The sequence below is a fragment of the Astatotilapia calliptera genome, chromosome 6 (genome assembly GCF_964374335.1).
Source record: "Astatotilapia calliptera chromosome 6, fAstCal68.1, whole genome shotgun sequence".
Taxonomy (NCBI): domain Eukaryota; kingdom Metazoa; phylum Chordata; class Actinopteri; order Cichliformes; family Cichlidae; genus Astatotilapia; species Astatotilapia calliptera.
The window spans coordinates 13,296,955-13,322,132 of NC_137427.1; the positions used below are offsets into that span (position 1 = coordinate 13,296,955).

Consider the following 25,178-nt stretch of genomic DNA (forward strand, 5'->3'; position numbering starts at 1 on the left):
AATGTTCTCAGCCATTTTATCCTTTTATATTTGACTGCTGCCTGTTTGCAATGCCAAATTTAAAAATACTCTTTCATCTCTCAATAATCAAGGTAAGGTAATGTTCACAATAAATGTAGGGATTGTAGTTTATTTTTAAACTTTCCATGTGATGTTAAAAATACAAACATCTAAGCAAACAACCTAGGACGTCAGCATAAACGTTAACAGCAAACCTCTATTTCCCTGAAGATGCATACACACAAACAAATGTGCCATTTCAGAGTATCTCCATCGAACACACACACAAACGCGCACACGCAAACAAAGTCCATTAACATGAGTGTGTGTTCATTATTTATCATTGTTTATATCTTTGGTTGAATGCCAGCTAAGATAACAAGGCTAAAACTGCTGACTGTTGGGTAATTTGCTTTCACACACTTACACACTAAATTGAACAATCCGGTTTCTTTGTTCAAGCACTCACGTACTGAATTTACAGAGCTGGACAGAAAACAAAGAGGTCTCCTGTGATTATGTCTGCATATTCGTTGTTGTTTTTTTTTTTTTATTATTTTAAATATTGCTACTGGAAATACCAGGACTAAACTGCTGACTGATTCACATTTATACATTACATAAAGATGCAGAAACTCCATGGTTGTCTTACAGAGCCAAAAATACTCTTGGGTCTATGCATAAAAATACACATCACAGTGATTCAATGTTATATTTCTTGTCTCTCTCTAAGTTTAAACTTAAAATGTTGCTGACTCTATAAAAAGATGTCTTTGTTCTGTCCAAAGTGGTAATCAAGGAGATTCTCCTTCTTTTCCTCCCCCTCTCCCTGGTGCTGTGCATTCTTTGTTGGAGTGGTTTTCTCAGAAAATTGTCTGTCAAACTGTGTGGCGACAGTGCTTCGATGAGCTTGATGAGCTTCAGTATTCTGTGTTCACAGTGGCTCACAGTGCTCATGGAATCTCACCACTTGTATTATAAGCTTCATTTATCAGTGCAACATTGGAATATTAAAACCACCTGTCTAATATTGTGCAGCCCCCCCCCCCCCCCCCCGATTATTGCAAATGAAGTGGTATTTACATAATGTCTGGCACCAGGATGTTAGGAGGTGATCACTGAGGTCATGTAGGTTGCAGGGATCGGGCCACGGTGGACTGGTCTTGATCTGTTGTACCCTGGGAATACTCGATCAAATTAGGATCTGGCAAGTTTTTGTATATTGCATGAGGTGACACTGACCTGCTGAGGCAGACATTTTGCAACATTGTGTTGTACCTTAAATTGGACATTTCAACCATTTTGTTTATTAAATGGCTAGAAATGACAGAAAATGTACAGTATCCTTCGAAGTAAGTTATCTGTGAGAGTAAATCACATTTATGTTAGTCTTCCAAATCTTCCAAAAGGCCTACTTTGAGCAAAAGAAACAATATAACTTGTTTAGCTCTCTCTTCTCTCTTTACCACACTAATCACTTTTTTACAGTAATTTATATTGACATAAAATTTACTTCAAATGGGAAAAATATCAAACCTTACTTATATTTCTTTCATGTAAGAATGTGCACAGTATGTGAGTTTGGGTGTTTACTGGCCATTCGAGAGATTAACATCAGATATGTCAGCAGTCTGATGGATATGTCACATTAACTCTAGTTTTTGTTTGTGTGTGTGGGTGTTTGTGACACCAGAAGACAAGGTATTTCATGCTAGACTCTTCCATTACCTGAGGTCAGCACTGTTACTGACAAAGTGAGAAAAATGTGTGCATGCATGTGTGTCTGTATGTGTGTGAGCAATAAACTGCACAGTGCAGGTGTGAAGAGCCACGGTGACAGTGGCTGGTCTAAACCAGGAGCTGAGTACAGCTGGTCTGGGGTCATGGGAGTTCACTCTAACCTCCCGCACACAGGAGGGTCCTAACAACCTAAAGCCTTTACCATTCACGGGCAACTGTTTGGGCATGTCCAGACAGGTGCATACCTAGCTGCTATTTTTAGATCTCTCTGTGTACTGTGATTGCAGAAAAGAAGCAACTTCTGGTTCCTACTAAGTCGACTTTTTGTGTGGAAGTTACATTCAAATAGTTTTAAGCAGTTTTCTCTTATAGAGTCCACAGTTTCCAAAGCTAAAGGCAGTGCCTCAGGTGAGGAGTGAGACCAGGAGAGTGCTCATTATATTCTTCACCATTTGCTGGGTTGTGCATCATGAAGTGGTCTCCAAGGGTGAGACTAGACTTAGGGAAAACATTCAGTGTAAACGATATTAACTGTGGTGCATGCCAGCATACCATCTTGAGCTACCTGAGAGAACATTAAAAATACAGGAGGTTTTTGGTCATAAAAACATTCTTCACCCATCATATGTCTCCTAGTGAATTCATCCTCTGTCCCAAAAAAAGTAACTCAAGTTGAGGGACCATGATTTTGTCAAAATGGAGGTGGTCCAGTACCCAGACACAAGTCTTATGGGCAGAAACGGCCCTAACCAATCTGGCGCCCTAGGCAAGATTTTAGGTGGCGCCCCCCTACATCAGCAGTGTAGTGTAATGTTGTAACAAATAATATTTCTATTAAATGAGCTTTACTTTGCATTTTAATTAACGTGGGATTATTTTTTGTATTTAGAAATAATAGTACCAACTTTTTTTTTTTTTTCAACATTTGTGGCACTGGCGTGGCGCCCCCTGATGGACGGCGCCCTTAGCATTTGCCTATATGGCCTATGCCACGGGCCGGCCCTGCTTATGGGGCATGAGAAGACTTTCATTAAAAGAACTTATAAAAAAAAAAAGATATAAAAATAGCATCCACACAGAAAATTGTTCAGAGGTGTGGAAGATGATGACCCTGAATTTCATACATATAATAATGGATTGCATTTATAAAGCACTTTTTGGGACGCCTCAAAGCACTTCCACTATTCATTCACTCTCACATTCATACACTGGTGGAGGCAAGCTACAGTTGTAGCCACAGCTGCCCTGGGGCAGACTGACAGAGGCGAGGCTGCCATATCGCGCCATCGGCCCCTCTGGCCAACACCAGTGAAGTGTAGGTGAAGTGTCTTGCCCAAGGACACAACAACCGAGACTGTCCGAGCCAGGGCTCGAACCGGCAACCTTCCGATTACAAGACAAACACCCAACTCTTGAGCCACGATATATACATATATGCTATATATATATATATATGCTATATATGCTATATATGCTATATATATATATATGCTATATATGCTATATATATATATATATATATATATATATATGCTATATATATATATTAGGGGTGCAACGATACACAAAATTCACGGTTCGGTTCGGTTCGATACTTTGGTGTCACGGTTCGATATTTTTTCGATACAAAAAATGTTCAAGCATTTTTAATTTGTCATTTATTAAAATTATAAATATATATTTTAACTCAAAAGTACAGTTTTTAAATTTAACCCTAACCCTTGTGCGTGTTTTTTATTTTGACAGCGAATGCACACCTGCGGACCACTTATGTGCAGCCCTGGTTATTTAGCTCGTCATATTGCAGCCACAGAAATTATTTTGTCCATGAAACCATAAAGCTGCACTTTCTTTTTGCCTTATAGTCTGATTTGTCATAACTTCTCCGTTTTGTGGTAAGCTTTTCTTTGGCTGTCACTTCTTCACCCTGACCTGTCTTATTTGGCTCAGCAGAACTGAAATGCTTTTACACACGCACTCACATAAGCTCAGCGATTCTCTGCGCGATCAACCTCTCACATGTTTAAGCTTGCTGCGGGAGATTTCACTTGTCATGTTTCCATAGTAAGCTAACGATTAATAAGACGATGTCAGAGGAATTGGTGCACAAATTATCATCACTCACAGATCAGTGCTGTCGCTCTCTATACACAGTTCGCACGATTGCAAAGTGAAAGCAAAAAAACAAGCGCAAATTCAAACGCGACTTCAATATGTCACATATTGACAGTGGCTCACCGATGCCAATGACATAATTACCCAGCTACATTTCTGAAAGAATGCAAAAGCATTGACATATATTTTTCCTACAATAGCCCGACGGGCAGGGAAGAGAAAGAATTTTGGTAGCCCGTCTGAAAAAAATCGCTAGCTCCGGGACGTCGGGCTAGCGATATTGCAAGCCCTGTATCTGATTGAGGAATCACTCATCTTTGGAAAAGAGAGTTTATTACAGAGAAATGGCTCTTTCCAAAATAAAAGCTATACTATCCGCTTCTTCTGGGCTATATTCTCAGCGCCATGAGGGTTAGCGCCCTAACCCTAACCCTCCACATTCTCTCGAGCTCTTCTCTGAGCCCTTGGGATTTCTCCAGCTTCTCGTGTTCCTTCTTCCTGATATTGCTGTCATTCGGAACCGCTACATCGATCACTACGGCCGTCTTCTTCTGTTTGTCTACCACCACTATGTCCGGTTGGTTACCCACCACCATTTTGTCCGTCTGTATCTGGAAGTCCCACAGGATCTTAGCTCGGTCATTCTCTCATATATATATATATATATATATATATATATATATATATATATATATATATATATATATATATATATATATATATATATATATACATTTGTAATTTATTTTATCAACTTTCCTTCTGACGATGCTGTCTGTGTGGAGCGCTCAGTGAATCTGCGTTCGACTACTCCGCCTAGGCTGCACTGTCGAGCGCAGATCCACTGAGCGCTCCACACAGACAGCATAGTCAGAAGGAAGAGTGCAGGGCAAGCTAGCGAGGCAGAAGTTAAGCTCTCCTTGCAACATGGCAAACTGAACCTCCCCCACCCTCATTCAGATCTGGCGTTTGGAATTATTTTGGTTTTCATGTGACGTATGACCCTGAAGGTAAGCGCTCATGGACTAAAGTAAAACAGTATGTTGGATGTGCTATGCAATGCTCAATTACATTGGTGGGAGCTAGCGTGTTAGCGCAGTTAGCTCGTTAACGTGTTGGCTGTCTAGCCCCATGCTGTCTAGCCCCCCCAAATAATTTCTGTGGCTGCGATATGATGAGCTAAATAACCAGGGGTGCACATATGTGGTCCGCAGGTGCGCATTCGCTGTCAAAATAAAAAACACGCACAAGGGTTAGGGTTAAATTAAAAAAATGTACTTTTGAGTTAAAATATATATTTATAATTTTAATAAATGACAAATTAAAAAGGCATGAACATTTTATTTTGTATCGAAAAAATATCGAACCGTGATACCAAAGTATCGAACCGAACCGAACCGTGAATTTTGTGTATATATATATATATATATATATATATATTGTTACGTTCTGGTCCCGGCAAGTAAATAAACGTAACAAATAGTTTGCCCCACTCACTTCCCACCCACGCACAAACCCCAACAACGACACCTTTTTTAAGTATTTAAGCAGCCATTTATTTACATCAGCAGTGAGCAATGCCAAAACAATAAACAAAACTCCCTATAAAACAATCCCTAGTCTTCCCTACACCAAAATAAAAAGAAGCCAAAACAAAAGACAAGTCACTTACCTATCTATCTAACGAAAAACAGGAGAAAACTTGTTCAACAAAAGAAAACGGCTTCTCACGCCTACTAGGCTGCGACAGTGAAAGTTATACAATAAAGGAACAAAAAAGTGACCGCCACTGGTTAACTTATTTACAATTATTTACATGGCAAGGCTAGAGGTACACGTGAATACTCCAGCCTGCACTACAATAATCACACACACAACTCCGTGATCGAGTCAACGGGGTTCCCAAAAAAAACACTGCCAGGTGTCTGTCATCCGGACGTTAAGTACTGGAGGTGGTCCATCAATTATCCAATCCGAGGATAGGTAAAGACTCCACCCGGATACTTAGCAGCCACGCCTAGGTGTCCACCTTCTAGGAGAGGGAAAAAGAAAGAAAAGGGAAAATACCACCAAACACATCACTGGGTCATAACAGTTTCCCCCACCCAAAAAAAATCAAACATCCAACCCCACACAAAGATGTTTGATTTAAGCCCTAGAGAGGGCATCAGCCATAACGTTCTCTAAGCCCTTTTTATATCGGATCTCAATGTTGAAGTCCTGAAGGAGTAGGGACCAACGCATAAGGCGCTGGTTACTGTTTTGCATCCGAGATAGAAACTGGAGAGGGTTATGGTCAGAGAACACAATGGTTGGAACAGGACTAGATCCCAGGTACACTTCAAAGTGCTGCAAGGCCAATAGCAAGGCTAAGGCTTCCTTTTCAATCGTGCTGTAATGCAGTTGGTGTTTTAGAAATTTTCTAGAAAAGAAGCAGACTGGGTGGTCAATGCCATTGTCATCCTCCTGCACGAGCACTGCACCTGCCCCCAAAACACTGGCGTCCACCTCAAGCTTGAACGGATGTGTAAAATCAGGGGCGGCCAACACCGGAGCACTACAAAGGAGAGCTTTAGCAGCTTCGAAAGCGAACTGACATTTCTCTGTCCACACAAATGGCGATTTTGGACTGGCAAGACTGGTTAACGGGGCTACTACCTCAGAGAAGTTTTTGCAGAACCCACGGTAATAACCTACCATGCCCAAAAAACGCCGCAGCTCCCGGCGAGTCTGTGGAACTGGAAAGTCTACTATTGCCTGCACTTTCACAGCAACAGGGAGGACTCTACCTTGTCCTACTTGTTTCCCTAGATAAGTTACAACCGCCTTTCCAAATTCACACTTAGCCAGATTCAGTGTCAGAGAGGCATCATGCAACCGGTCAAATATTTCCCTGAGAATCTTGAGGTGTTCAGTCCAGGTGGAGGAATAGGCCACTATATCATCCAGATACACTTCGCAATTTACGACTCCCTGTAACACAGTGTTCATCAGTCGTTGAAATGTGGCGGGGGCATTTCTCAACCCGAACGGCATGACGGTATATTGCAAAAAATGATCGGGTGTAACAAAGGCACTGATTTCTGATGCGCGTTGAGTTAAGGGGACCTGCCAGTACCCTTTTAAGAGGTCAAGTTTGGTTACAAAGTTTGCCGAACCCACACGATCGACCAGATCATCCATACGTGGGAGAGGAAACGAATCGGGTTTCGTAACAGCATTTACTTTTCGGAAATCATTACAGAAACGGGGAGTTTGATCGGATTTTGGAACGAGAAGTGATGGTGAGCTCCAAGAGCTATTACTGGGGAAAGCAAAACCGTGGTCAAGAAGATACTGGACTTCTTGCTGCATAATGGCCCGCTTAGTGGGATTTACCCGGTATGCATGCTGCTTTATGGGCTTATGGTCACCCACATCAATATCATGACTTAATACATGCGTTTGAGTGGGGATGTCACCGAAAAGAGCAGAGTAGTTTGTAATGAGCTCACGGACATCAGACTTAGCGGGATCAGACAGGGGCGCCAAATAGGCATCCAAGTCAGCCAAGATTTCAGAGTTCCCAAGACGCGCACCCGAAACAGAGGTGTGCCTGTCATCCAACCCGTCATCGCCGGGACTATACAAGGGTGGAGAAACGGATACCGACACAATAGGTGACACAACAGGTGCCAAACTAGAGCGGTCACGATCAATGTATTCCTTTAGCATGTTGATGTGACAAACGCGACTTTTCCTCTTACGATCAGGGGTTAACACCACATAGTCCGTCTCACTTAGTTTGCACTCAATGACATACGGACCGGAAAACTTTGCTTGCAGGGAAGAACCAACAACCGGCAAGAAAGCCAACACACGGTCACCTGACTGGAACATCCGTACTACAGACTTCTTATCAAAATGTGTTTTCATTCTAACCTGAGCCTTTGCCAGCATGTCACGAGCCAAAGCACAGGCATTATGTAGCCTCTCCTTAAACAAACTAACATAGTCCAGAATATTTTCTTTCGGCCGATGACTATCTGAGAGAAATTTCTCTTTCAGGAGACGTAACGGACCGCGCACCGTGTGGCCAAAAACCAAATCAGCTGGACTGAACCCCAAAGACTCCTGACATGTCTCCCTGACGGCAAACAACAGTAGTGGCACCCCCTCATCCCACTCACGGCCAGACTCCGTGCAAAATTTGCGGAGCATGTTTTTTAGGGTTTGATGGAACCTTTCTAATGCACCCTGACTCTCCGGGTGGTATGCGCTTGAAGTGTGATGAGTGACTCCGAGCTCTGTCATGACCTGGGCAAAGATTTTAGACATAAAGTTTGTGCCCTGATCAGTTTGGATGCGTTTAGGCAACCCGAAAGTGGAAAAAAACTTAACTAATGCTTTCACAATCCCACGGGTTTTTAATGAGCGTAGTGGAATGGCCTCCGGATAACGAGTGGTAATACACATCATGGTAAGTAGGTATTGATTTCCGGACTGTGTTTTAGGAAGAGGACCCACACAGTCAACAATGACATGTTCAAAAGGTTCCCCAACAACCGGGATGGGTTGTAGCGGAGCAGCGGGAATCGCCTGATTTGGTTTACCGGCAAGCTGACACGTGTGACACGAGCGGCAGAATCTTACCACATCAGATTTGAGACCAGGCCAAAAGAAATAACGGAGGACACGGTTATATGTTTTTGTGATTCCCAAATGACCGGACATAATGTGGTCATGTGCCAAGCTTAGGACCTGGGGACGAAGCGACTGCGGAACAACAATCTGCTGCACTCCCTCATGGGTGCAGCCAGAACTGGGAGTCCAGTAGCGCATCAGCACCCCATCCTCAATAAGGTAGGACGCAGATCTCCCACTCTTAGGCTCGGTCACATACGCCCAACAAGATGACAAGCTCTCATCATTTTTTTGAATTTCTATAAGCTTGTCTTTATCTACTGACAGAGTCATAGTCTCCTCATCCGGCTGAAGTGATACAGAGACAGGGGTACCTTCACAGGCGGGTTGCAAACTCAGTGTGTCTGAAGCGCTTAAGAAAAAGTCGCTAAGACCCACCACGTCACCCTGTTTGCGTGCCTGCGCACGTGTCACAGCACACACGGGGAACAAAGGAACAGCATTTGATGTAGCACAAGCGAAACCACTATTATCTGTAAGTGGTATATCAACTACTTCTGGCGACGGAAAAACTGTGCAGCCAGCTAGATCGTTTCCCAAAATGATGTCAATACCTGCCACCGGTAACTGGGGTCGCACCCCAAGCTTAACCTCACCAGACAAAAACTGAGACGAAAGCTGCACCAAATGTAAAGGAACCCGTATTACACACATCCTAACTCCCCAGGCTAACACATCAGCCCCACAATAGGATTGAGCTGAAAACGGTAAAACCCCCTCACGAATGAGCGACTGTTTCGCACCAGTGTCTCGCAAAATACTGACAGGAGCCCGCCGATCTTCCCCTATCAAGGAAACAAAACCGTGTGACACAAATGGCTTAAACTCCTCATCTACCTTATCATTTTCGGGTACCATCACCTCCCCCAAAGGAGGAGGGTTTATCTGTAGAAGGTTTATTGGGGAAGCAGATGCACCCTTCCTGGTCATTTCTTTTCTTTTCAGAGCAGGGCAAACCGCAATAAGGTGTCCCTGCTCATGGCAAAAAAAACACACGCGGTTCTCAACGGATGAGGGGATGGCACGGCGGGTGCCCCTTGGAGACCATCGGGGCGGGCCACCGGAAGACGAAAAACTGTGAGCAGGAGCCGAAAACATCACTTTATGTGTCAACACAAACTCATCAGCCCGTATAGCAGCAGCGGCGAGAGTCGTAACCTTCTGTTCGTTTAAGTAGGTTACCACAGTGTCTGGTAGTTGATTTTTAAACTCTTCTAACGTCACCAACTCACGCAGGTCTTCCAAGGTTTTTACTTCTGTAGCATGACACCACTTATCAAACAGAGTTTTCTTTTCTCTGGCAAACTCCACATAGGTCTGGTTGGCGGATTTTTTCCCATCCCTAAATCTCTGCCTGTAAGCCTCTGGCACAAGCTCGTAAGCGTGTAGGACAGCAGCCTTCACCGTATCATAGTCAAAACTGTCCTCCAGAGAAAGAGCGGTGCATACCTCTTGAGCTTTCCCCACCAATCTACATTGGAGTAAAAGAGACCACACATCCTTTGGCCAGTGCAGCGCACCTGCGATACGTTCAAACACTGTGAAATACGAGTCCACCTCAGTTTCCCGAAACGCCGGCACCATTTTGATGTGTTTACTCACATCAAAGCCACCACCTGGCATCGGGGCCGGTGGCTGCGGAGATGGCGACTGCGGGGATGATGACCCCGGGGAGGGTACCTGCGGGGATGATGACTCCGGGGAGGGTACCTGCGGGGATGGTGACTGCGGGGCTAACCGAGGTACAGGAGGGCTGGCAGACACAGAGGCTCCCCTCTCTACCTCCAGAGCCCTGATCCTCAAGTGCATAGCGTCCACCTCCAACTGCTGTTTCTTTAGCTCCACCTCCTTAATGCGCAGCGTTAACTGCAGCTCCTCCACAGAAGGGCTAGGCGGAACAGGGAGATTTTTCAGTGGGGCAGAAACACCAGCAACAGCCCCCAGCTCAACCCCCCCTGCAGGACCCGGCTCACCAAACAACCCCCTGTCCGTCAACTGGACACACAGGAGCTCCCTAAGCTCTTTCTTCTTCGCAGTCAACGGCACAGTCACATCAAAGAATTCAGCAACAAGCAAGAGGTCAGCCTTTTTACACCTGTCCAACTTCTCCGCAGACGGGCTCAGAGTGAAGTCCTCCAACTTAAACTCCATCCTAACACACACACCCCCCCACACAAGAAAAAACCGCCAACCAAGAAAACAAGCCACAAAAAGAACCACCAAAGGGACGAGCCCCCAATATGTTACGTTCTGGTCCCGGCAAGTAAATAAACGTAACAAATAGTTTGCCCCACTCACTTCCCACCCACGCACAAACCCCAACAACGACACCTTTTTTAAGTATTTAAGCAGCCATTTATTTACATCAGCAGTGAGCAATGCCAAAACAATAAACAAAACTCCCTATAAAACAATCCCTAGTCTTCCCTACACCAAAATAAAAAGAAGCCAAAACAAAAGACAAGTCACTTACCTATCTATCTAACGAAAAACAGGAGAAAACTTGTTCAACAAAAGAAAACGGCTTCTCACGCCTACTAGGCTGCGACAGTGAAAGTTATGCAATAAAGGAACAAAAAAGTGACCGCCACTGGTTAACTTATTTACAATTATTTACATGGCAAGGCTAGAGGTACACGTGAATACTCCAGCCTGCACTACAATAATCACACACACAACTCCGTGATCGAGTCAACGGGGTTCCCAAAAAAAACACTGCCAGGTGTCTGTCATCCGGACGTTAAGTACTGGAGGTGGTCCATCAATTATCCAATCCGAGGATAGGTAAAGACTCCACCCGGATACTTAGCAGCCACGCCTAGGTGTCCACCTTCTAGGAGAGGGAAAAAGAAAGAAAAGGGAAAATACCACCAAACACATCACTGGGTCATAACAATATATATATATATATATATATATATATATATATATGCCACACTTTAACAGCCACACATCAAGCTTCACACACTTGTCTTTGTCAGCCCATCATCCGCTCCCTTCCATTTCATGAGATGGTGAAATACACACCTCTCCAAGTCCCAAAGGACCCCAGAGTCTGCCAATAGGAGAGAGAGGCTGAGAATGGATGATGGGACGATATTTAAACGACACGAACACATACTTCCTCCTTTCACTCCCTCTCCTTCCTTTTCCCGTCTTCTTCGATACATCACTCACCATCTCCTCTGCTTGCCTCTCTCACTCAAACCTCCCTTTGTTTCCATCGCTCGTCTCTCTTTACCACACTAATCACTCAGATTAGTTTTTTTTCCTTTGGTAAAGAAATTAAGCTTTCAATATCAAGTCTAGTATGAAACACACATACACACACACGCACATCTGATCAACATAAACTGCAATGCAGCTGTGACAGCAAAGACCAATCCATCCACTAATTGAGATCATGTGCCTATTGCTCTGTTTGCCTGAAGGAAATGACAAACATTCTGCTAAACAGCACTGACTAAAAGCTTCAGACAGAGAATGCTTTCCACTCTTTCTCGTCCCTTTAATCTAATTTGGCATAGAACAACACATCTTTATTTACATATAAGCACTGGTACCTCATTTTCAATGAGGTAAGTCTAATTTTCCTTTAGTTGAAGTAATTGAAGTAAACATTTTGAAATAATTTGCCAATAATAAAGATTTTTTAGACAAAAAATGAAGGCATAAACATTTAAAGGACCCAATGCTTACTGCACATCAGATCTTCTGAAACTGTCTTGCATCTCAGTAACTCATTGTGGAGATGTGAGCATGATTGGTTAAACATTTTTCTTGGTAGGCAGCTAGTATACATATCTTGAAAATGAAAGCAATCTCAAGTCAATGAAGATGCTTGCTCAAATGTTTACTCTGGAATTCATGCTGAAACAGTGTACAGCGCACATTCATGAAAGGGTGACGTTAAGGCCCAAAATCTCAACTTAGTTTTGTAGTGAGTATTCCCATACAAAGAAAAGATGGAATGCAGATAAAATACTGAAGTCAGGGCTCATAAACAGGAAAATGTGCATCAACATTTAATTATATCGCATCATATGAGACTTTATAAACTAATTTTCCAAGTCTGACTATGTTAGATCCACTTCAAAGAAAGTTTCAGTAACACCCATGAACAGTCGTCAACTCTGGCAAAAACGGCAGCACTTACTGAAAACTCACAATATCCTCAACAACTCAACTCAGTATCACCATCATCAAAGAGTAAATAAACATTTACACTCTGCACTGTGCATGGTAATAATAAAGGTAAGCAGAGGAGTAATTAATTCAGATGAATGCCACCCAGAGCATTTGTGGTGACTAGGAGGTAAAAATATAAATTACTGCAAAATATCTTATTGACACAGGCCCATTTTTAAATTCCTGATTCATTGCTAAGTATTGATATTCAAGTATGTTAAAATATAGTATGTACAAAAATGCTTTTATCCAAAAGACAGTATTAGAAACTTTCAGTCACAGGCCTTTAAGGAGAAATGTGGAGTGCCTGGCTGGGATCTTGGTGGGTTTCAGGGGGTTAAAGTAAATTGGCTGAGTTTACAGCAAAATTAAGCCATTAACGGGAGTCACGTCAGCCCAGAATACGACAATCAAAGCTGATGACCCTGACCTGTAGTCATTGCTGTCTTTGTCTGTCTGTTCCCTTAGTTTTATGAGATACATGAGCTAGAATTGTTTTGGCCTCTTTTATACCCTGTCGTATTTTTTTGTTTCAAACTATTTATGTAGCTATAACCACATTGCTAATTAATGATGGCGATTTTTATAGATTTTCCAATTGTTGTTTTAAAACCTTTTGTGACACTGATCTGAGAAGTACCACAAGAATACGATTTTATTTTATGACCCCACTGATTGGCAGCCAATCAGGACTTAAAAACAATAAAAGCCCACTGCACTCACTGCCAGTAAAATTTTTATCAGCATAAAAGCTGTGTGTGTGTGTGTGTGTGTGTGTGTGTGTGTGTGTGTGTGTGTATGAATGCTGAAACACACTGCAGACCTCTGACAGTTTTATAGTTATTCATAGACTATTTATCGCTTCGGTGTGGTGAAAGAATAAAGCTTCTGCACAAAGTTACACATAAATGTTTCAACTCAGGAGTTTCAACCACACTATAAAAACGAATTCTGCTGTTTTAACATACACACTTAGCAAAACTGGACAATGGTTTTGTAAGGCCAAAGTTGAAATGCAATTCTCAGTGTTGTAAAATCGCATCTGGTTTATGGCTTAATGTTGTAGCAGAAGTATTTTAATAATTTACGCACATATTAAAAGGGGTCATTATGGAAGCACACAAGGCAACACATTACAAATTACATTATGCTTAGCCAAAAAGAATAAGCAGGTAAAAAAGAAAACACTCACTCTACACAGTGCACACTCTAAGACACACACATGCACACAAACACACCACGCTCAAGTCCAGACAGGAATTAGGCAGGCTGATTGGTGAGTGACAACTGAAATTGAATTTCTCTGCTGTGAAGGCCCAAAGGACTCAGGGGAGAACATAAACACAATCACATGTGAGTATCGGTACACACAGGCATGAAAAGTCACACACACGTCAGACATATACACACGTCAGCATGAACAATTGCTGAATAATTGCTGGCACACACACAAATACACGCACATATTCTTTCTCCCTCAGCTTCGCTTTCTCTCTTGTTCTCTTTCTCTTGAACAAATACAAACACACACACACATATAAACTTATATCCCCACCAGTCCCTGCTCTCCAATTTACTGCCAAAGCTGTCTCTTCAAAAGCAAATCTCTTTTTTTTTTCTCTTCCCAAAACATCACAATGGCAATCACATCTGGCAGCTCCAAACAAAACAACAAGTTTGAGAAAGGCCATCATTATACTGTGGCCAGCTAGATGTGATTTGAATTGTGATGATGAAAATGACAATCACTGGGCCACACATGATGCCAACTCCCACTAGCCAAATTTGGAAGAGAAATTTAGGAATTATGAAGGGAAATTTAGTTGTGCATTGGTGTTTCTGAGCTTGTAAGTTAAAGAGTTTCTATTCTTATGGCATATGCCTTATAAAATAATAGCAGATAACTGTGCTTGCAAAATCAGTCAACATAATACACCCCAGAGAATCTTCTGCTAACATCCACTGACAGATACCACAAGATACCTGCAGAGCCCCTTTGTCACAAAGGGGACCTATGTAAGAATAAACCAGTGATTTCAAAGTTGTGGCTGAATGGTATATATTAGCTACCTCTGAACTTACTTTGCTGTGATTACAATGATACAGTACAGGCACATTATTTACATGATGAAAATAGTGTTGTTGTTTTTTTACTTCTTTAGCAAAGTTTCAATAATTTATCGCAAACATTTGATTTTAATGGAATTTTTAAAGCCATTGTATTTGAATTGCTCACTAATACAGTAACTGCACTACATGCAGCTTTTTTTTGGAATACAATGGAGGCTCCCTGGTAAGCACAGCATGAACACTTTTTAAAGTACACTTTGTGCCAGATTGCAGCTAAATTACTAAAAACTCATATTGCCAAATTTCTCTGCTGGCAGACTTAATTTGTCACACAGCTGTGCTCCAGTAAATATAAATACACATCTTCAAATAAGCAAAGAACTATGATGGAGAATTGCATCACTTATAAATTCAGTCTTTTTCTATTTAGCTATTCGCACCATGATTTGAGGTCTAAATCATGCACTGCGCATTTTAAGCAATATACTTGATGGTTGCATTTTTCTGTAAACAAGTTATAGTCATCAAGAAAAAGGGTGCTGCGTGACCATGTTGCTGCTTATTTTTTCAATTATTCATTGATTTCATAAACTAACAAACTACTCCTCTCAGATAAGTCGATCCATATCTCTGAACCAGCTGAAGACTCAGAGCTGGCTGTTAGAAGGGAAATTAGTAAATCATAAGAAATTCCAAAAAAATATTCAGATTTCTCCAGTGAGCAACAATCCTCTCCTGGAATTTTTAGAAGGCGAAATTCTACACTGTTCACTCTTTTATGCACTATAATGTTTTTTTTTTTTTTTGGAGGAAATTAGTAAGCGCCCGAGGTCTTCTGCTTCAAAACTGCAGTCAATACTAATACTTCACAGTCTAAACTATAACTTTGCTCTGCTCCAACTCATCTGTTGATCTCTATCTCTAAACCAACTGAAGAAACAGGCTTAAAGCTGGCAGGGAAATCATGCAGCTATTACACTGGCACTTCATAGTCTAAATTGCTAATTGTAACTTTCCTCTGCTCCAGTTGCTACCACCCTTTTTTTTCTGAGTAAATTCCCACCATTGCTTGCTTTCTCTTTCTCCATAGGTCAATCACAAACTCACTAAACTTACTTTTCTGTGAAAGAAACGTGCAGCAGCCAGCAGTGGGTTAACAAGTAACACGTTAATATGTCTTCTTTCTGACATGAGATTCATGTTTACTGTGACAGTTTTAAAAAGATAAAATAATATAATACTGTGTATAAGGTGTGTTGCTCCATCTCCTGTTATTTATTTAAACAGATCCTAATGTGGTATACAGTCACTATGTTTTAGTCTGGATGCTAGATAAACCCATGTCTGATTTATTTATCTATCACAGATATAAGTAACTCCTTTCCAATATTACGTCTGTGTCTTCTTGACTTAGCATTTCGCTTATTGCTTTTTGCTAAAATCTGACCTGAACTACTTTCAGGCTGGAATGTGTTAGTGTATACTTTGGTAACAAGTTTTTGCACCAGTGACTGAATGTCAGACTATATGTCAGCTCATCCACCACCCACCTCCCTCCATGAGACACTGAAATAGCCATGCTGCAGGCCCTGAAGAATCGTCCATTTAAAATAGAAAAATTAATTATTGTCTTTCTGCAGCAGCAAAAACAACATCATGTGTATCATATGCATCATTCATAGACATAGCTGATAATTGGTGCCACATATAAACAATACATAACATAGATGGCTTTTAGTACAATTAACCACCTGAGTCGAGTTTACTGAATAGCTTCCTTAGCACCCACCTATCACATAACACCAGTCACACCTCTAACAGGCAGTTTGAACGAACTACTTTTTTACAAGACTATAAATGTATTTATTTTGATATATAGAATTCTTTGAGGATTGTCTGTGAAAAATATTTGTATCTGCCTCTGTTATTTTCACACAAACGGCATGGCCTATGCCATATCTTCATCTCTTTTATACTTCTTGCTTGCTGTGTCTTCCCTGAGGCATTTACCCATCCACCTCTCGGACCCTTTTTCTCCCATCTTAATATTCTGAAGTTGCTTACTGAAACATAAGGCATTATGTGGAAAGACTTTACTAGAGGTTTACAGGGGTCAAATTCTGCCTCATTCACATTCTACTATCACAGTGTAGGTTCTTAGGCCCCGGGGCAATAATGGATATTGCATGTGTGTATGATGTAAGCCTTAGAAAGTGTTTACAAAGCAGGACATGAGCCTTGGTGTGTATATATTAACAGGATTAATAAAACACACAAAAAATAAGGACACAGTTAAAATTACAGTGATGATGGAACAGAGGAGCAAAGTCTAATACCACCTATACTGAATACACAATGAAGAAAAACAGGTTTGGGGATGAGCCTTCAATGTCTTTGTTGATTCTCCTGGATTACTTTATTGTGTCCTCCCACAGTGAACATGAATCTAGAGTTTATAGTTTCAATGTCAGCCACTATGCAGGTATTTGCTTAGGTCCAAGAGATGTGGACAAAGATATGAACAATGTGTTCATGTGAACGACAATGAAGTGGAATCAGTAACCGTAATAATATATGTTTGACTAAACAAACTTCATATAGAGTGAAGACAACTGATTAAGATTTAATTTGAAGAAAGAACCCTCCCCCCAAACACACACACACACACACACACACACACACACACACACACACACACACACACACACACACACACACACACACACACATAAATTATCATCACTCCCATGTTCCATTACATTACAGAAGCCCTTTTAAATGCACTCTCTCAGATTTTTCACATAAACCCCCACATAAACACAAGCCCATATAACATCCTGGCACTTTAATGATATAAACACACACACGCGCTTCTTACCGGAGTGAAGTTCATGACTTTGAGAATCCAGATGGTCAGTGCCAGGTTGACAATCATGGTGACGAGGAGGAGGAGGATGAAAAAGTACAAGCATCTCTTTCTCCAGCCATAGATTCCCACTGCTGGATAAACCTGCGCACCACAAACTGAAGCCCCTCTCTGGTGGAGGGGGTTGGGCTGTGCTGCAAGGATATACTGCTCCTGGGTCATCTGAGGGAGACACAAATATAATGTTACATGTAAGATGTAACATTTTTTTTGAGAAATTTCTCTCATTCTTCAATTTTATTTGAAGAATATCTATATACTGACATTTTTTTTAAGAAATGGAAATGCAGAGGGTTTATTATCCCTGTTTGTCAGCTGTAGATGCCCTAGTAAAATACTGAACATATGTTGTCTATTATTGTGAATGTTTGTATTCATTTAGTTATACAAGGATGATAAACAAATGTGGAGAAATGTTATGACTGTGAAGAAACAAATTCAAAAACAAGCAATTAATGGAATCTTATTTCTCCCTTTCAGTCAGTGTTGTGGCCATTTTAAGGCATAGGTAAGCCTGTACCAGATGCCTCCAGTTGGAGGAACACTGTTAATGTACAATCGGTATTAGCTATTACACCATATAACTGTGATTTGTCTTTTATTTGCAGGTGTGTACTAAAATACAGTCAGATCTAGCCAACGCATAAGATAAATGGTCTCTACATTTTGCATCCAAAATAAGAGTTTTTGGAGCTGATCCACAGGCGCTAGATCCGGGCCAATCTCATACTGCAGCTCATTAAAAAGAAAACTAGAAATAAGTTACCCTGAGATGTGGATACATCAAAAAAAACAACAAAAAACTCCAGCATTAGACCTTATCATAATAAAACTCAATGATAACTTGGAAATGACTAAAAGAAAGTCTTAGTCGTTATTAGGAAGTGTTACATTAAAAAGTTGTGTAGGGCATCAAATTGTTCAGAAATGTCTCTGTATGCAGCATAAGCAACAACAGGAAGAGGAGAGGCTAAACTTTCAGCGTTTTGGAGGAAGGAAGAACAGAAAATACAAAAAACATAAGATAGCAAAAAAGAGGAAGAATGGAAGCATTTTAGAGTTTTGAGAGTGAGATAACAGGAGAGAGAAAGAGTAAGACCAAAGCATGATAAAAATGAGATAGAGGTGGAGCTGTAAAGTGGAAAGATAGCACAGCATTGAGTACTGAGAGATAGGAAGGGAGGCTGGAGAAAGAGAGAGAGGGCAGATAAGATGGTAGAGGAGGACAGAGTCCATTAGTTGTAGTGCAGCAATTGGAGTCATTGGTGGCAAGAGATATGGACACTGGCTGCAAGGCACTATTATCTCTGTCCATCTGACTCCCTAACTCTCTTTCACTCTTTTACCCCACTCGCTATACCTCAGATTCCCTCTTGGTTCCTTCATGCTTTCTCCCTAATTCACCTCCTATCTCACTTTTGCACATCTCTCTCTTCCTCTTTATCAGTCTCTCTCTTTACGTACACACGACACAAACACACACATACACACACAAACACACATTAAGTCTTTATTTGCTGAGACTGCATGACCTTAACACCTCAGTGACTGTTGATTTTTCTTCCCCCCTGCAATGCCTTTTCTCTATATAGTCTCACATGATGATACCCAACAAGCCTTGATGATAAACAAAAAATGCTGACTTTTGCCTTAGCCTGCAGAAAAAAAAGAAAAAAAGAAATGCAGGCTTTGCTTGTCTAAGTTTTATTGTTTCATTTTGGGGAGAGGAGCGTCTAAAACAACTATCAGCTTGTGATTGGTGTCTCCACAGGGGTCCTGTTTCTTATACGTAAGAGGCAAACCCCAAGGTCTGCTTGAGTTATTCATGCCATGACAGTGTATAAACACCATGGAAGTCTAAAAAAAACATTAACAAGCTTTTAAAGCTAACAGCTTAACCTTGAGGAGGATTGATAGTGGGGCCTCAGCTCCTCTGTCTCCTTAAGGCTAGGGCTGTCTGACCCATGAGTTTTAGCACTGAAAATAATGTAATAATGTAAAAAATGACTCTTTAATATTTATGAGTCAGAATAACAACATGTTGTGGCTGAAGATTTACTTTGATGTCTTGGGAAACAGCACTGTTTTCTTCCTCTTTCCATTAAGGATTAAACTCCAGTTCTTAGATGGTCTTGCCCCTCAAACTGATGAAGATTACTAAGTATAAGATGAGGCATAAGATAAATTTTAATTTAAATTATTCATTACATAGTATTTTTTATTGGATTCAGTTAAATCCAGTGTATCCAGTGTACCAAGCAACAAATACAAAGAGGACACAGGAAAAATATCTTCAGAATGTTTTTTTTTAACCCCAAAAAGTTTAAAAAGATAAAATTCTAAATATAATAATCGGGCCCATAAAAGAGGTCAACTAAATATAACGCTACTCAAAAGTAACTTCCAGAAACCTAATCACACAAAGTAGACACGACCTAACTTACAAACTGACCTAAACACAAAGACACAGGAGGGTAACCTTTATAGTGGTTTGACCAAACCATTTACACACAATAGACATTATCAAGACATCACATATTTGGAAAAGTGCTCCGACGTTTTCGGAGAGCTGGCGAGGACACCGGACTCCCAGCACATCGTTTTCAGACTGTCTTTTGCTAATCAGATGAAACATGATATATAAGTCACTTAGATAACTTAAAAATGTTATTGTTTGGCTTTTTTCAGTGTTTTATTTGTTCCTGAGTAAATCGGTGTGGCTGAGATTAAAGTTATAGTTTTCACACAGTTGTACAGACGTCAAAAAGAAAACAGATTGAACAGAAGTGTGGGATGGTAGGGAATTTACTCCAGTGTCCAGTTATACTTTACATAGCAAGGAGCAGACGGCTGAGTTTATTAAATTCCACCGAGACTGCTTGTGACGCAAATCTGAAGGCTAGACCATCCCATTTCACAGCTTTGCACTTCCAGCCTTCTCGGTCTTCGGAGGACCCGGCCTTCGCAGTCTACATGGGCCGGGATGCGGAAGGATGCAGCCCCTGAACTCATACACAGCTATTGTGTTTCCAAAGTCCTCAGCCCTTGGCCAGAATTTTAGGATATCAGTAGAACTTTTTAACCAAACCAATATTAACTAATCTAATCCAAAATCTTACTCTAATTAACTATAATCTAATAGCGTCATCACACGGCAGTATTACTGTGCTTTCCTTTACATGGCAGGAACCCTTTTCCAACTAAATTAACAAAAATACTGGATGAATAAACTGTGACAAGAGAAAACAGAAGTACATCAATATGAGGCAGAATTGTGCCCAAGACTGAGTCAAGAGCAGATCAACATTACCATTAGCATCTGTAGCAATCATGTCAGTTTTAAGGCCAATATTTGTTTAAATGGAGGAAGAAAAAAACACTTTTGAATACCAGATTTAAATGAGGTGATGAAAGGATGTGATAGATATTGCAATCTGCTTTTTTTTGGCAAAAGAAAAGCTGAGGCTACTTTAGATGTGCATAAAAAAACAAGCATTCAACCTTCTATCAAAATGTAACCCAACTGATTTATATCCAAGCGTAATTTGGGTATGCAACACATATTAATGCCAAGTGCAATGAGGTCTTAATATCTGTCAAATGGGCTAATGGATTACAATATTTTTTGCCTTTTCACAGTGAAAAGAAATCTCCTGCAACAGACACAGCAGTTTCAGCTATTTCTCTTTTTGGGTGCATCTGTTCAGTGTGTGCAGACACAATGCATATGAATCAATAGCACAGCATCGCTGTAGAATAGGACAGAGAAATGGGCTGCTGATGATTTTATCTCTGAATTCAGAGTCCACACTTAATCGATAGCACACCGTGTGTAGCTCTGTGCTGATATGTGTGTACTGAACTTTAATGAAGTCTGTACTGACCAAGAGTGCTTATCGTTTTTCTCCATGCATGCATCAAGAATGGGAATCAATAGATATTCTTGTTCGTCGATGTGTATATATCATCTTTGCATGTTTCACTGGGGCCACACTGTCACTTGGTAAAATGAACATCAGATGTGTTTTTGTTTTTTCTTAAATTCCACAGGTGGCAGTCAGATGCATAATGTCACTGCTTAATTGCGTGTGGTCAGTTTTGTGACTGTGCCATTTGTCACTGTGTATTTTCCTGTGAACACCCCACATTACACTCTTTCACTGACACACTCATTGTCTTGCAAGTGTATTTATGTCTCATTTCACTCAGAGATATCCAAGGTTATCAGTCTAACTCGGCAGTCTGACAAAATATTGTCTGTCCGCCCACTAGGCCCTTTGCTACAGAAAAGCCAAAAGAAAAACAAATTGTTGCTTAATCTTTTCTTTTTTTTATTATTCTCCTGTTCACCTCTCCTTCACTTATCTCTTTCAGTTATCCTTGCTAACGCACATTTCCTTTCTTATCAAGTAACATAAATTGAGCAAAATAACATAAAATAAGCTTGTGCTAAACTATTTTTTATTTTCCTTTTTAGCAGATTATTTTAAATTTTCCTTCTTTTCTTCCTCACTGCATTTTTTCTTCTATTTTCGTTGTTGCTAATCAATCAATTTTGTTCTCCCCTTTCTCCCCCTCACATCTTCTGCCCTACACTCGTCCCTTCTTCTCTTCTAATGCATTTTGTAGATTGAACTGACAAGAGAGCCATCAATCAATCCTATAGTGTACCACAGCCTAGAGAACTTGCACTGTGTGACCTAACTTTATTAATATCATAATGCCATGACAGCTGTAAAAACAAGAGGCACTATAGCTATATTGCAAGTGATACCATTATAGCTCACTATCAGCTCCATAACAGTGATTTCTTTCAATTCAGTTAGTCTGCTTCATTTTCTCTGTTGTATGTGTTGTAGAGGTGCGTAAACAACACTTTGACTTTTACAATTGACAAATATTCAAAAATATAAGTTCAACTATAGAAATTAGAGGTTGCACACTTATGAACAAAACTGCCAGCATGATGAGGTTGGTGTGGATGTGGTGTATATGACAAACCTAAGTACATACTACGATAGCGCCATCATATTATCTATCTTTTTAAGCAAGAGAAGACAAAATACGAGAAAAAGCTGATAGGAGATGACACGTGGATATGAACAGTGGGGAGAAGAGACGACAAATGAGAAAAATGAACAGGAGAAAAATATGATTGTGATCCATCCATGTGACATCTCCACCCCCACAACCTCCCAGAAGAAGCAGCCCAAAATGAACAACATTAGTTTACAAAAAGCTAATAATGAGAATTAGAGGACAGGAGATAGTACTAGAAAAAAATCTTTCCATTATATTGTAGTTCATCTTTCAAGCAGTGACATTTTGCATAAAAAGAGACATTCAAAATCCATTATGACATGAGAAATCGCAAATTTGTCTTCATATGGAGGTCTTGTGGGTTCCTTGCAGATACCAGATTATAGTTCAGTACATACTGTCACAGTATCTGTCTCTCTGTGGTCAACACTTGACCTCTAACAAAAGATCATAGTAGCAAAAAACAACATCAAGCAACAATTGACGAGACAAAACAAAACAACCGAAATGAAAAAGGTGTTCTTTTGTGCTTATTACATATGAAATTGTAAAGTAAAAAATGTGATGCCCGCTAGAGCAGAGCGATATGACCAAAAATATTTATCACGATATACATTTGAAAATTTGCGATAACGATATAACCGACGATATAATTGACACTAGACAAAATACTTTACAACTCCACAACTTTATTCATGCAAAAAAAAAAAAAAAAATCAACGTATTTTCACTTAAACAAGCAGCTGTTTTTTATGTGCATTAAAGTTATATAAAAATGTAACAGTGCAAATGCAAATTCCTTGCTGACAAGTTTAACCAAAAGGCATTTCCAGTGGAAATTGGCCAACATATCCTCAGCATAACCATGCTTAAAAAGAGGTTATACACACAATATACGGTAATATTATGTTGAAGCACAGTGCGTATCACTCCGCGAGGCTCCTGCCTACGATAGCCGTAATGCTCCAACAATCCATCAAGTGATGCGGCTTCGTAGCTTAGCAAAGTCGTACTAAAACATTTGACAGATTTTCGAGCGCCGTGTACGACATAAAATCGTTTCGAGGTCAGTAAACACAACCAGAATTCATACATAAGGCACACAGGATTATAAGGGGCATTGTCGATTTTCAGAAAAATCAAAGGATTGATTTTAAGTGTGCCGTATTTTCCAAACAACACGGTAATAACGACGGCCTGCTAGCATGCGCTACAAAAAATAGTGCTTTGTTGTGTATCTGACGGACAAAAGCTAAACCAGTTCCACACCACTGAAGTTGCAGCATTTTTACAAACCAATTCTGGTTCATCTGTTTCATTCACCGATCCGCTTTCGCCCTTCTCGTTCTCTGTCGCCGCCATGCTTTTTCCGCCATGTGCGTATGAAAACAAAGGTACGCATGCGCGTTTTACCCATATTCTATCGCGATATTTCATTTTCTTATCGTTGCCCGACATTATACCGGTATTACCGTGAACGGTATGATATGGCCCAGCCCTAATGCCTGCAAATGACAGAAACAGAAGTCCAGATAGTGTCTATAAAAACAGTCACAGGTATCATAGCTGGTTTATTTAGCGTTTTCTTTGGTGCGTGGTTAGACGTTGACATGTGGAGTTTAAAATAGTCTTAATTGTGCAGTGGATGACTTTTCAGCTAGTGGAATAAATTCGTGGTACTGCTACCTTTTGCAGCAATAGTTTTACGGCATGTTTTGCAAATTACCGCATTTTGTTCGACATCCTCCTTGTGAAATCGAAACGACAGCGAGTCTCATTCCCTTCCTCGTCTGCAACTCACACTGTCGCCATATTTTTCTGGCAGCGTATGAACACGCATTCTCACTGCAGTGTGCCAGGTAGAACGTTTTCCAGTGGGGTGGGGTGGGGCAAGGGTGGATAATAAATAGAAGAGTGAATGGACTTGCCAAAAGAAAATCAGGAAACTTGGGAATTTTGGTTCACAGCTGAAATCCAGATCAAAGCGTAATTTAACATGCATGCATAGCTGATTGGTACTGCTGCTGTGGAATTTCAAGTGCTGTGGGCATGCCACTGTATCTGTCAGAGAGCAATGAATGAAACAGGCAGGACAGGGCCATGTTTACTATTACATTTTAGAGTTCTGAGGAGACAAAGTTTTCAGGCCCCTCTTCTGTGGAACCAGCTTCCAGTTTGGATTCAGGAGACAGACACTATCTCTACTTTTAAGATTAGCCTTAAAACTTTCCTTTTTGCTAAAGCATATAGTTAGGGCTGGACCAGGTGACCCTGAATCCTCCCTTAGTTATGCTGCAATAGACATAGGCTGCCGGGGGATTCCCATGATGCATTGAGTTTTTCCTTTCCAGTCATCTTTCTCGCTCACTATGTATTAACAGACCTCTCTGCATTGAATCATATCTGTTATTAGCCT

At 40.7% G+C, this 25,178-nt stretch overlaps 1 protein-coding gene across 1 annotated transcript in view; it reads right to left on the reverse strand.

The window, feature by feature from the left end:
* The window catches only part of LOC113023928 (zeta-sarcoglycan-like), a 384,596-nt gene that overhangs the window by 165,661 nt on the left and 193,757 nt on the right, over positions 1-25,178 (reverse strand). Inside the window, exon 2 of the mRNA XM_026170405.2 lies at positions 17,675-17,884. Within this exon, the coding sequence (XP_026026190.1) occupies positions 17,675-17,884 (210 nt within the window). The remainder of the gene's footprint in view (positions 1-17,674; positions 17,885-25,178) is intronic.